This window comes from Leuciscus leuciscus, assembly GCF_965113295.1.
Source record: "Leuciscus leuciscus genome assembly, chromosome: 24".
NCBI classification, from domain to species: domain Eukaryota; kingdom Metazoa; phylum Chordata; class Actinopteri; order Cypriniformes; family Leuciscidae; genus Leuciscus; species Leuciscus leuciscus.
In genome coordinates this window covers 11,732,679-11,746,515 of record NC_138723.1, presented here as the reverse complement: position 1 = coordinate 11,746,515, position 13,837 = coordinate 11,732,679, and the positions used below count along the sequence as shown (strand labels likewise).

The following is a 13,837-nucleotide window of genomic DNA, read 5'->3' as shown; positions in this document are numbered from 1 at the left end:
ATCACACATCATCAGCACGTTCCTCTGGGCTTCTTCGTAAAATAGTCACACTTAGCTTCCTCCCGCCCGAAAACGGGCGAAGCCTTAAAATTTTACTTTACTTTTTCCCAGGATAACCAATCAAATATATTTTTGTTCTATAATGTTTTCTGATTATTATTTTGAATTTTTTATGATACTTTGCATTAATTATATAATTTTTATGAGCTATTTTTTCCATAAGAATTAAATTTTATTTTTTTATTTTTTTATAAATGCAACATTTCACATCAAAATAGAGTGCAGGCCTAAAAAAAAAAAATTTGAAAAAGTGAGACGAGCGCCATCTAGTGGCTTCAAAATGTATTAATTTGTGTCATGTCCTATAACCGCCTATAGGCGGCCTATAGATTTTTTATTTATTTGATTTATTCCCATTCGGAAAGATTTTTTTTTATTACTAAGCAACCACTGAATGGAACAACACAAATTATATATCATTTTAAAGCTTAGGATCTCAGCTTTTTAATGCATCTAATTACATTTATTAACTCCTAACGAGTGCTGAGTAATCCCTCTAAAACCGAGTATACCGCCAGCAGGCGCCACCTAGCTGCGAAAATATTCTTTACCATATTTTAAAAAAATCTTGCCTTGATTAACACAAAGTTGATATCATTTGAAAGCTTAGAGTCTGAACTTCACAGTGAATGTATCCACTTTGAAAAACTCTTAAGTATTGCTGAGTTATTTGCTGATAAATAGAATTTCTTTTTTTTCATAATCTATAAAATAATGTACTGCAATGGGGGGGTGGGGGGTGTCTTATTTGCACTCTTGATGTTTTAGAGTGTCACCCCTTCATTGCTGTACACTTTTTTTTCAGCACAGTGGCTGATCTGTAGCTTGTACCACCAAAAGTTTCTCTGAGTTTTCCTATTTTTTCGTATTTCCCATTCATTTCCTATGTCGCCCGTTTTCGGGCGGGAGGAAGCTAAGTGTGACTTTTTTTTTTACGACCCTTTAACATATCAGAATAATCTCCTTGATTTTTTTGTGTGTTCATATAGGTAATAAAACAAAAGTCACCAAGTTTCACCCCCATCCGATGAAGCAAAAAAAATTAACAATTCGAAACGTTCAAGTTTTCGCCCGTTTTCGGGCGAAGAAGCCCAGAGGGTAGGGATAGTTCACTCAAAAATGAAAATTGTGTCATCACTTACTCAACCTCGTGTTGTTCTAAACCTGTATGGGTTTCTCTGTTCTGCTGAACACAAAAGAAGATATTTTGAAGAATGTTGGTAACCAAACAGTTGATGGACCCCATTGACTTCCACAGTGGGGAAAAAAAATACTATGGAAGTCAATGGACACATCAACTGTTTGGTTACCGACATTCTTCAAAATATCTTCTTTTGTGTTCAACAGAACAGAGAAACCCATACAGGTTTAGAACAACACGAGGTTGAGTAAGTGATGACACAATTTTCATTTTTGAGTGAACTATCCCTTTAAGGCTATGCAGAGTTGTAGATAGACAGCCACAAAGCACCAAAAACAAACAGCATCCGCCTATTACAGTTCCTTTCTGAATCAAAACAACGATTATGCTGTGTTCAAGTTATGTTGTAACCCTAATTACGAGATGGCAACCCATGACGTCCACCTGGAGCTGTTCACGTCTTCGGATTTATGTGTTTCTATGTCAACACTATCAACTGAATCTGACCCCGAAATGAACCTGCAGCAGTCAAGTGGTACAACTAAAGCTCTGTAAGTTGTTTATGTTCATTACTATTGTAATGTAATGTGCTTTGAGACATGAGGTAGTTCAACGCCATCTCTTATGACACTTCATTTGTTTTGAAGGAGGCGTGGCATTGGAGGGTGGGATCTAATGCTTTTAACGCTAGCTTGCTATTGTTAGCCACTGCGAAATTGCCTACCCTACCCTATAATATCAGGTCTTACTCTTTTTTTTTTGTTTTTTTTTTGTGCTTGGCCCCATTGATGTACATTTTCATAACCATAGATTAGTGTAAATTGTTTTTAAATATCCTGAGAATTAGAAGCTAAGTAAAGGTCTTGATCAGGAGTTAAGAGATATGTTCAATGTTATAACTGTAATGCACATCTGTAAACACTTTTGCATTTTGGTAATCAAAGTAAAATCTGTAGGGACATAAGTTGAATTCTTGAACCAAATTAAAGCTATATTAGATCCAACTTTGTTTACATTATCCCCAAGGTCAAATTGATCGAATTAAACCCCACTGTTATAATGCAGTAACTGCATGTTTTCAGCAGTAACACTGCAGAGACATCAGCCAGTGCACGGATAAATACTTGACCTTTGTTCACATTGAAAATACGTATCTGTCAGTCCACATCAGTCCATTCATGTTGTCTGGACAAAAAAATGCTAAGGAGGTATGTCCATGCATCCCATTATCCTTTCATCATCAGTTTTTGGACAAACAGAAGCATATTGCTTCATTTGAATGCGGAAGAGTTCCTTCTCGCGCGCACGCGCGGTGTGTGCCGCTGCATTGAACAATGCAGCAAACCTCACTGCGCATGTGCGCGGCTGCAGGGCATGCGGCTATTTTTAGAAAATGACGTCATCCTGAAATAGAGCGAGTGCGCGCACCCCCCCCCTCCAGCTCCCCCTCCACCCTGTTCGCTGGGATTGACAGGACGCTTGCAGCAGCAGCAGCACCCCACAAGTCGAAAGAAAAAAATTTAATATTCGGGCGAAACTTGGAGGATATCGAGGGCTGGGAGGGGAAAGAAAGCGTTACAAAAATATATAGACATTAATATATATATATATAAATCTGCACCTTCAACCTTTGGCTCGCCGTTCCACCCTCACGTGCGCGGCTGTTCCAGATTGTGCTCGCGCCTGTGTGCTGACCGGAGCGCGCGCTCTCTCTCGCACAACCAGTGTGGTCTGCCGAGCAACGACCGAACCCGGTGCGAACCGACAGCCTTTGACCAGAGAGGATGGCAGATAGGGAACAACTGATCCAAAGAGCCCGTCTCGCGGAGCAGGCGGAGCGCTATGATGACATGGCCTCCGCGATGAAGCTGGTGGGTCATTATTAATATAACGTTACATGCATTCATGCACAATCAGTCCTTAAGAGACGATTGCAAAATAATTTTTTATTAAATTTTATTAAATTTTTTATTATTCTTTTAATAATGCTCAAATATGGGTGCATTTCTAGTTTGTACAATTAAAGAAGCTTTCGCTACTGTCACGAGCATCTCTTTGTTATAAATAAAATATGCAGTGTTAAAGGGATAGTTCACCCTAAATGAAAATCCTGTCATAATGCATTCACCTTCATATGGCTGCACCTTCACTGCTTTGTTTCTTCCCTGAAACACAAAAGGGAGAGATGTTAGGCAGAATGACAGTCTAAGTCACCATTCACTTTCATTGAATGGAAAACAGATGCTGTGAAAGTGAACGGTGACTGAGACTGTCAGTAACTAGCACTAGCATTCTGACTAACCTCGCGTTTGGTTTTTTTGTTGTAAAGAAAAAAGTAATGCGGGTGTGAAACGACATGTGGGTGAGAAAGTAATGAAATGGTTTTCATTTGTGTATAAATTAAACCTTTAAATACTGGGTATAAATCAATGTGCATTTAAAAATAAAGATATATGATAAGTAATCAACAGACAAAAACGGGAGGGATGACGCTACATAATTAATGCTAATAAATTGTAGGTTTCGGTTCGGTATCGAGCAAATCTGTCGTTACAGTGAATGAACATAGGCGGCGATATGACGACACCCTCGTCCACATCCATTGTGTATGTGTCTGCGAAAATGGTATAAAAACAACAATAGCTACGTTTTAAACAATGAACGCTGTTATACAGTCAGATAAAACTTTGAAACTTTGTCTCAAAAGCTCATGTTATTTTTTTGTCAAAATAAAGCTCAATATGTGAGCTAGCAGTGCAGCATCAGCTGTCTGGTTTGACATCTAAGCACAAAGGATGAAAGTCAGTCAGTCAGTTAGTGTGGGTCAAACAGGACACAGATGCTTTTTTTCAGTGTATTTTTTTTTATTATTCTTTCTATTACTAATGTAAGCAACATTACCCTACTCACCTGTTTTGATTAGATATTGTCATTATTATGCCACTTCGACTGTTTGACATTGGCATATGGTCATGGTAAACCTGAAAATGTCAAGGAGTTTTAAAATACTCAGACCTGGAAAAGTCATGCCATCAAAAATATTTCTTTCAAAATTTCAGTTTGAGAGTAAAATCTTATTCAAAAAATTCAAACTTATTCAGTGATCATAAATTACATGATGTTAATTTGAAATAATGTAATCATAAATGTTTGGGTTTCAATATTAGCCTTTTTCGTTAATATCACTATATTACTAATTATTATTATAACAGTCTAAATCTCAATTTTGGCTGCAAATAACTTAAGGATTTCTTCCAGTTCAAACAAACATTTTCTATTCCATAAAAATATTTGTAAATAGAAATTGTGCTTTATCCTTTATCCAGGGTCTTGATAGATTTTGATCAGAACACCTTTGTACAGCACCATAATGTCCCAATTTCAAACAAATATACGTTGCGAACATAATTGCGTTTATTGACCCAACATCTGACCTTCTGCACCATCAGGTCACGGAGTTGAACGAGCCGTTGTCCAATGAAGACCGCAATCTGCTCTCGGTGGCCTACAAGAACGTGGTGGGGGCCCGGCGGTCATCTTGGCGTGTAATATCCAGCATAGAGCAGAAGACGGCGGCGGATGGCAATGAGAAGAAGCTGGAACTGGTGCGTGTCTACCGAGAGACCGTCGAGAAGGAGCTGGAGTCAGTGTGCCAAGACGTTCTCACCCTGCTGGACCAGTACCTCATCAAGAACTGTGACGAAACCCAGCTAGAGAGCAAGGTCTTCTACCTGAAGATGAAGGGCGACTATTACCGGTACCTGGCCGAGGTGGCCACCGGTGAAAAGAGGGCCTCTGCCGTCGAATCGTCCGAAGGTGCCTACAAAGAGGCTTTCGATATTAGCAAGGGCATGCCGGCCACCCATCCCATCCGCCTGGGCCTGGCGCTCAACTTTTCCGTCTTCTACTACGAGATCCAAAACGCACCCGAGCAGGCCTGCCAGCTTGCCAAGGAAGCCTTCGACGACGCCATTGGCCACCTGGACAATCTGAACGAGGACTCCTATAAGGACTCCACGCTCATCATGCAGCTCCTGCGGGACAACCTCACCCTGTGGACCAGCGACCAGCAGGACAGCGAAGGAGGGGAAGCCAATAACTGAGAGATCAGCCATTACCGCTCTCACTTCTAGCTGTAGTAGCACCCGTCTGTCCCTTCTGCAGTCTTATTTCTCTCTGTCTGCTCCTTCATTCTCTCTCTTTCTTCTCCATTGCATCTTCCTCGTCTCTTTGTGACACCTCAATTCTCTTCTTTGGTTCCTCAGGGCAGCACTTCAGACCCTTGATCGCTCTCTCACCTGTTTTACCCCTTTTCCGCCAACAGGATGCTGGTACCCAATCTGGAACCATTCCACTGCAGAAAAGGTGGTTCCGGGATGGAAAAATGCCGTTGGCCTCTAAAACCTGCTTGTCTCGAACCTGGAACCGATAATGTCACATGTCAGCAGCAAAAGTTCGAAAACAAATACAAGACGCAAAACAAAACTAGCCCCTAAAACAAAATGTATAAAGCATTCAGTTCACACATATTGCCTTTTTATTCCTTATACATTACTTGCAATGTAAAATGCATTGCAATTCTTACTGCCACCTGTGAGAATCGTAAGCAAATTTGAAATGCTTATTTACGAATATCATACATGAAAATTGACTACTACTAAATTACTTTGGATGTTCAGATCTATTCCTAAAAGATTCATAAAAAATATGAATGATTTTAGAATATATGTGCAAATTGAATCCTATTCATTTTGTTAGTTATATATTGCTTGCTTATGATATAAAGATGCTAAAATTGGATGCTCAAACCTATTCTCAAAACAGCATATAAAAATATATAACGGTGTATATAACATTTTCTTTCGCTATATATTTGTCATGATGTCCTTAAAACACTGAATCAAATTACTTTGAATGCATATATATATATTCTCAAAACTCGTATAAAAAAAAAAAAAAGAAAGACAGTCAAGCAGAACGTTTTTTTTGTCGGGTCAGTTATGTCACTGTTCTCCACTCAAGCTGGTTCTGAGACCATTTTGGTGAAAAAGGGGTATTTATTTTCCCTCATTTGCTCTGTTTTCCCACCTACTCTTCTCCTGCCCTCTTTTTCTGTATATGATTCTCCTCTTTCCTCCCACGAGTCACTGATACTCTACTGGGGCTGTATTACAGAAACTTCCTATCTTAATTCTTGGTTAAAGATTTGAAAAAGTTATATTTCCTAAGTGAAATTACCATGGTTTGTAAACAGAATAGATAAGATAGGATTCTAAGGTAAGGTGCTACTGTAATATAGCCCTTGGCCTCCACGTGAAATTTATTTAGCGTATACTTGTAAGGACTCGATCTTCGCAGAGACTCTGTAACACTTATTACAGGATGACATCTTGAGTATGTGGCACAGTATAGTGCTAATGTTACAGTTTACGTTCTTCTTCTTCTTCACTTGTCTTTGATCTGTACCTCCATCACTGCTTAGATGTGTTTGTCTGTCGTTTCCCCAATCTCACCTTGTACACCTTGCTAGCCCTTTGAATTGTGTATACCTGCTGATCTCGAAACAGTATGTCGTCATCCAAAATGTGGGCGACACTCTGTTGTGAGACGCAGTGATCAAGAGTCTTTTGATTAGGATTACATATGCAAGGTTATGACAGAATGACATTAAAGACATTGCTTACCATGGGAACTCTCAAAATGCTGTTTATCTCTGGCACTTTATTATGGTTACACACATTTATTATCAACTTTACACTGTTTTGAACTCTTTCACACACACATGGCTTAACAATATTGGTTTTCTTGCTTATAGGCAACAATAATCTGCATTCACAACACAATCACATGACTATTCATCACTATTTCACATTTCAATTTCGCATTCGATCCCATTCATATGTTTTTGTACAACCTGCCGACACAGAGTTTGGTTTAGAGGTAGCAAGTTGCGAAATTCTTACATTCTTTTATTACAAAACGTACATTTTCCTATATGAATCACTTTGTAGGAATTTGTACGAAATTGCAGCTTTGTAAAATAAATTTTCTCGTGAAATAGAGTTGGCAAATTAAACTAAATTAAAATTCATTTTAAATTGAAGTCTGTCCAGGACAACTGTCCTGATATCATAATAAATAAATCAGCCTTGTTAAAATAAAGAAATCCTTGATGAGAAAAGTTTGACAATCTTTACTAATAAAATAAAAAATATATTTATTAATATCTGAAAAACTTGCTGAAAAATAAAGTCATGTGGTCCAACCAACATGTAGAGAAAAAAACAAAACAGGAAATTACATCAGACTAGAAGACTGCTGTGGAGCCTCATGACTGTGCAAAGGTCAATAAGTCTTTTAAAATATCAGATCATTTTACCTTTTTATGACAAGCCAAAGTTAGTTCAGGGTGTAAAATGTCATGTGGTGCGACTCCCCAAAAATGTAATGATATTAATCAATTAATAATAATTCATGATATTTGTATATATATATATATATATATATATATATATATATATATATATTAGTCATGTTCAAAAGTTTACATTCACCTTGCAGAATCTGCAAAATGTAAATTATTTGAACAAAATAAGAGGGATCATACAAAATGCTAAATGTTATCTTTTTTATTTAGAACTGTCGTGAATAAGATATTTTACATTAAATGTTTCCATATAATCCACAAGAAAAAAAAAAGAAACTTTTGAACAGGATGAAGATGTCCACATTTTTCTTATTTTGTTAAAAAAAAAAATCAAATTCAAATTCAAAATCAGTTCATCATCATCAGTGAATGTTTGAACCTTTTTTTAGTTGTGTTTGAGTCCCTCAATTTACCTTTTTTAAGATGCACTCAAGGTGCAAGGAAAACAAGTTGATTATACATGATGATTGCACCACATGACATTTTTTAAATGGTATGAAAGTTTTTCAACAGCCTCTTACATGACCTACGTGACATCTTCATAGCAAAGGTGTTTCTGGGGTGGAGATGTTGATCGAAGACGTGTATTACGAACTTACTGCTTTTTTTTTTTGATAACGCTAGAATTCATAAAAATGCCTCGTTACCATTTCTGAGAAACCCATTAGTCACCAGCTCTTTGGTCAGTGTAAGCTTGCTGTTTTTGATTATGCACAAATTCTGGCAAGAGATGCCTTTAACAGACCATAAATAGTGATATGCAGGAGTTACATTGTATGATCGATTTATAATAGTACAATAATAGTGAATAAGATGAAGGCCGTGCAGAAGGTTGGGTGTTTATGATTATATGCATCTTAAAGATAAATGTCCATGGCTGTGATGAGATATGATGGTATTTCAAATGGATTGTTGAGAAGTTGATGAAGCCAAACTTTAATCTGTGCACCTTTGTCTGAACTATGAATTTCCCTGTTAGATTTCCAAAAGAAAAACAGGATAGATCATATAGAGAACATTGAGATTTGGCTGCTCAACAAATGTTATTGTGATATAACTAACAAGACATATAATAATCTACTATCAGGCATCATTGGTTAATGATTGATCCTTTAACCGCACATGCAGAGTGTCGTAGCAGGTTTCTAAAGAAAAATGTGGTTATCTAATGAACTAAAAGATAGTGTTAAAAAATAATGCAGTTTCCTTGTTGATACACCCAAGAATGACGTTTCGACAGTGTCAATGGCTATTGCTCTGTTATAGTCAGTAAATCTTACATTTAAGATTATACATTATGAATAAATGCCAAGTGTTTATCAAAGTTAAACTTTGTTGTGTACCAAAAACAGCATTTAAGGCTCGAGATTTGGCTAATTAGCACGATCCAGTTAGTTTATGCTAGCAGATGTTAATTAATGCTGCTCAGTATAATATTTAACTGTATAATTACACTGTAACAAAGACACCTTAAAATTCAGTTTAAGAATTAAGTCATGGCATGTACGGCTCATGCTAGCGCTGTTGTGAAAGATCCTATCCCCCTTCCTCAATCAAAAATGTAGAATGACATCTTGTTCTAGCTAACCAAAAAATGCTTCACTGCCATTCACAAATTCTCTTCCGTGGCCTCATGGGACAGTAAAGAGTGCATCATAGGCACTCTTCAGATTTTTAGCCAGAAGTAGTATGTCATCTGGATACTTTTTGCCAGGTACTTTTATGAAACTGTGATTTCAGACAAACTTTTGTCATTTACTGTTTTTCGCCTACTTTATAGAAGGGAAGTATGCACTTTCGGATACTGTTCCCTTAACGGAAGTTCTGATGTGCGAAACATAAATTACGTGAGCCAACTCACTACACATAATGACATGCTATAGATGTTTTACAAACCATTAGTTCATTATATTTCAGCATAAACACATCGCTAGGCAGGTAATGAACAAACTAGCTAACATAATGTTTTTACGGCTGAAATGTTGCACGTATATGTATCAAGCAAAGTATTTATCATAAGTCAAGTGTGTCCGACTGCATCTCGTAGTACAAACCACGTTCCTTCTAATTACGCTCCCCTACCTCAAGTTACGCCCCCTACAATGCAATAGAGTGGTGCAGGTATGACGTCACTTTGTAGGCCAACCGGCAGTTAGCATCACACTTGTCCCTCGATAAAAACTCAATAGGATTTTCCCATAGGCTTTTGGATTATCGCAAAAAACAATCAAATGTTCACTGATGAACACAACTTTTGAAGCCTAAATGCAGTCGCCAGAAGTAAAAAGCTAAAGGTAGGCTATAAACAAACTAAACCACGGTCGCTCGACTTCGACGTCACCATCACTAAGCTTCCGACAACTCTTTCAGTTTTTTATCTAAAAACATTTTCCCAGAACATTTGAGTTAGTCTATTTTATGAGAGCACAATTATAAGCATAATAATGCTGTAAAAGTGGACTGGAGAGTTTACCTGTTCAGCCTGATGACGGTTAATGTCCCCGACTGCCTCTGTAGTCCCATTTAGCCACTTGTTAACAACCGCTTTTTTCAAGACACGTAACAGCTGAAAATATTCACGAGTGAAGTAATACTGATGTAGCCTGGATGCCAGCCGAACTTAGCCCCGCCCACAACATTTGAGCTTGGGAAGTTCGGTCTGGACTTGATCTGTTGTGGAGCAACTATGCTCGAACCAGAGCTGTTCGGATCAATCAAATTGTCAGGGCGGGCTTTATACGATGATGGACAGATGATCAACAGTAACGTAATTATCCACGTCTCCAAAGAGTGCTTGTGTTGAATTCGTTTACAACAAAGATGACTGCCGCTGGAGAATTGAGATTGTGTAGATTCTGCCATCGCGTCTGTTATTGAAGATATCGACAGCGCATTAATTTTAAAAGAGGAACAGAGAACCGCGATCAAGGCATTTGTCGATCGGAAAAATGAATGAAGAACATACGTCACTTACTCCGTTGCTCTGATTGGTTGTAGGTCTATCCAATTGAGTGCAGAGGCCTTTTCTTTCCTGGTTCAGTTGAAACATGCCCCTTAGGGCCCTTTCACACCTACCTTGTTTTCAGTTTGATCCGAATCAAAATTACAGGTGTGAAACCTCCCACGGACCACGGTCCGGACCAAACAGACTAAATTTGCTCCGACGAAAAGAGGTAGTCTTGGTCCAGATCAAACTGAACAAAGGTTTGGTTTGTTTCTAGTGTGAAAGCATTTTCTGTATAGTTCGGACTTTCAGACCATTTACAGGAAGTTCCGGTGGTTACCGCGTAGCCTAAACAACTGAAGAAGAATATATATGTGCAGATCTGTCAATACACACACACACACAAACACACATATTTGTCCTGCGTCCTGCCGGCGACGATAAAATGTTCGCACAACGAGGTCGTTCATTTGGCGAATTTGAACTAGCCTCGAATATAGTTGGTGCTGCAGGGAGTAATGCCATAATAATAAAAGTATAGTGGCTACAATACGTCTGTTCATTAATTGCTGTCAAAGTTACCCACCGAATTGACAACACGCTGACGTCAGACGCACGTCCGTTTACAAACCAATCAATGTCAAGATGCAGCCCACATAGATGATGACTGACGACAGGATGCAAGTACGTCATATAAAGTTCTTTAGTGCGCTCGCACAATTGCAATGTGAAACCAAACCAAAACTAACCGAATGTATACAATGTATCAAAACATGAGCTTTGGTTCGGACCTTGGTGCGGACTTTCAGGTGTGAAAACGCCCTTAATCACAGCCCAATGGAACAGTATCAGACTCATATTCTGGCTATAATCTGAGTATGACGACGTCTGGCTAATACTGATGTATTTTATGTTGTAGAATAAAACCTAAAAATGTCTTGAACTTGTGTTCACCACAGACCTTATTTCAACCGTTTAACAAAAACCACATTAAAAAAAACCACTGACTTCGGGACGATGGAACGGGAAGTGATAAAATGCAACTCGCTTCAACTCGTCATTTGGCCTACGAAGTGATGTCATACCTCAACCATGTTATCAGAGCCCCTCTATCTGAAATTGCGGATGTCGCCACTAGTACTGCCCTTCTTCTACTTAACTTTCCTCGCTTTTTAAGCTTCATTATCATCACCTATTGATAAGGTATACAAATCGTATAACGTAGATCGCCATTTGTCGTTGTCATCCTGTTTGTTTTCATTAGTTTTTAAAGTATTTTAATTATGAAACTACAGTAAAAAAATTAAAATAATAATTATGGAAGGGGTAGGTTTAGGGTAAGGTTTAGGTGTGGGGGCTAGGTTTTTAGCTATAATTACCATCGAGTCCTTATTAATTTGATGGTATAATTTATTTTATGTTTTAGTTAGCAGTTATTTCATTCATAATAAGATTCGAAAACAATATAAGCTCGACAAACATTTCATACATAAATTATAGCCTAAAAGAATTTACTTCAAAAGATTGTTTTAGTCAATGACATTTACGCTTGTTTCTTCGCGGGAGGTGTAACAACTTGTAGTAGGCGTAATTTGCAGGGGCGTGGTTTGTAATACTGCGGGACACATACAGACCCTTCTCCCATGGGAGAGAATAGGCTTGTTTGAGATGAGCAAAATCTGTGCAGAACCAATCACCGGTGATCAGCGCGAGATGCATGCCGGTTAGAAATGTGTCCGAGTGCGGTCCATGTCGGATTCTGCAGTCGAACGCAGTTGCTCTCATAGACAGTATATAAACTGAACACAGCGACCCCATAGGTTTCAACGGAGAAAAGTGAAGCAAATTAGAAGCACTCACTTCCTGATGGCTGAGCGTACTGCACAGACTCAAACTGAGCTTGACGACGTGATGTGACGTGAGTAGCCTGTCTGACAGTTGTAAGTTTTCTAGTAGCTGTGCCAAGAGAAATCTGAATCATTCCCTTCCGAATCTTGCAGAGACGGAGAGCGTGAGTAGGAGCTGTCCATGAGCAAGGAGCAGGAGCAACTTTATGATTCTCTATGGGCTTCTCCCTTGACTTTATCTGACTTAATGCCTCCACGTCCCCCCGATTGACTGCGAACTTCTCTTCCTGTCTATACGGTAATTTCCAGTGTCGCGTGGTTATGACGCAATCGTTAGCCTGCTTTTACAAAAACTGCTTCTACGGGGCCATAACGTAAGATACAAGGCAATGGAGCCTTTTATACATTGTCGTGTTTCTTTAGAAATGAACAAATGGAGTCTTTAAACGCCTCAGATGTAAAGTTATTCGCTGTCAAAGTGACGCCAAAATGAATGGGAGTCAATGGGATGCTAACAGCAGGTGATGGGATGTTAGCCAATGGCGGCCCCCGGGGGTGGTACGGAATTCGAGAGCTCGATTATCCCCCTGGTTGCTCTCCACCAACTGCGCTGATCAAAAGTACGATTGGAAACGACTTGCTTGACGACACAGCTTAATGCTCATTGGTTTAAACAACCGTGATGTATTGTTCTCTTTTAAAATGTTTGATTTTAAAACTCTGATATCATGTTTTATGTGTATACATTATGTGTGAATATTCCCAAACTATCTGACAGTGTGAATGCGATCTCTATGGGTTATGCAATATCATTTTTTTATTATTTTTTTAAACACATATGTCTGTATTAAAGAAAAAAAATTGGTAAACATGTGTTTGTAATGGAATTAAATAAGTACTTTGGGTGTCTTGTTCATTATATTTATTTTCATGTAAAAGCAACAGAACTTAAATTACATCCAGTTTATTAGCAACACTGTGCACGAGCGTGAATCCCGTGATATCCATCTTTGATCTCACAGGTGTCAGATCCACTGCGAGAGCCTCTTACTGCAGCCGCCTACTCTCGACTACATTTCAGGCGAGGCAATGCGCATCTCAAACAAGCCTATTGTACGTTAACGCAGACAACGACGCAGAAGTATGAAAACCAACGCGTAGCCTACGGCGAGAGGTGACACAGAAGTATAAAGAAAGTTGACAGAAGTTGACACTAAGTATTGGGCTAAAGGCTAACTGAAAACACATAGGGAAATTTTTAATTCCACAATTTTTAGCTTTGGTATTTAAATGTGGAATGTAATTAGATTATACAAATTATAAATGATAATAATTCATATATTTTCATGATTAAGAATAAATACACTGTAAATCAGTTTCTGTCATTTTTAATCAGGCACTGAGCAGCAATCCTTTAC

At 38.4% G+C, this 13,837-nt stretch overlaps 1 protein-coding gene across 1 annotated transcript; it reads left to right on the top strand.

Annotated features, from left to right (window-relative positions):
* Window positions 1-2,643: 2,643 nt before the first annotated feature.
* On the top strand, window positions 2,644-6,889 carry ywhah (tyrosine 3-monooxygenase/tryptophan 5-monooxygenase activation protein, eta polypeptide). The gene is made up of 2 exons (XM_082158748.1): window positions 2,644-3,072; window positions 4,651-6,889. Exons 1-2 carry the CDS (start codon window positions 2,986-2,988, stop codon window positions 5,302-5,304), a joined length of 741 nt encoding a protein of 246 aa, XP_082014874.1. The 5' UTR covers window positions 2,644-2,985; the 3' UTR covers window positions 5,305-6,889.
* Window positions 6,890-13,837: the final 6,948 nt, after the last annotated feature.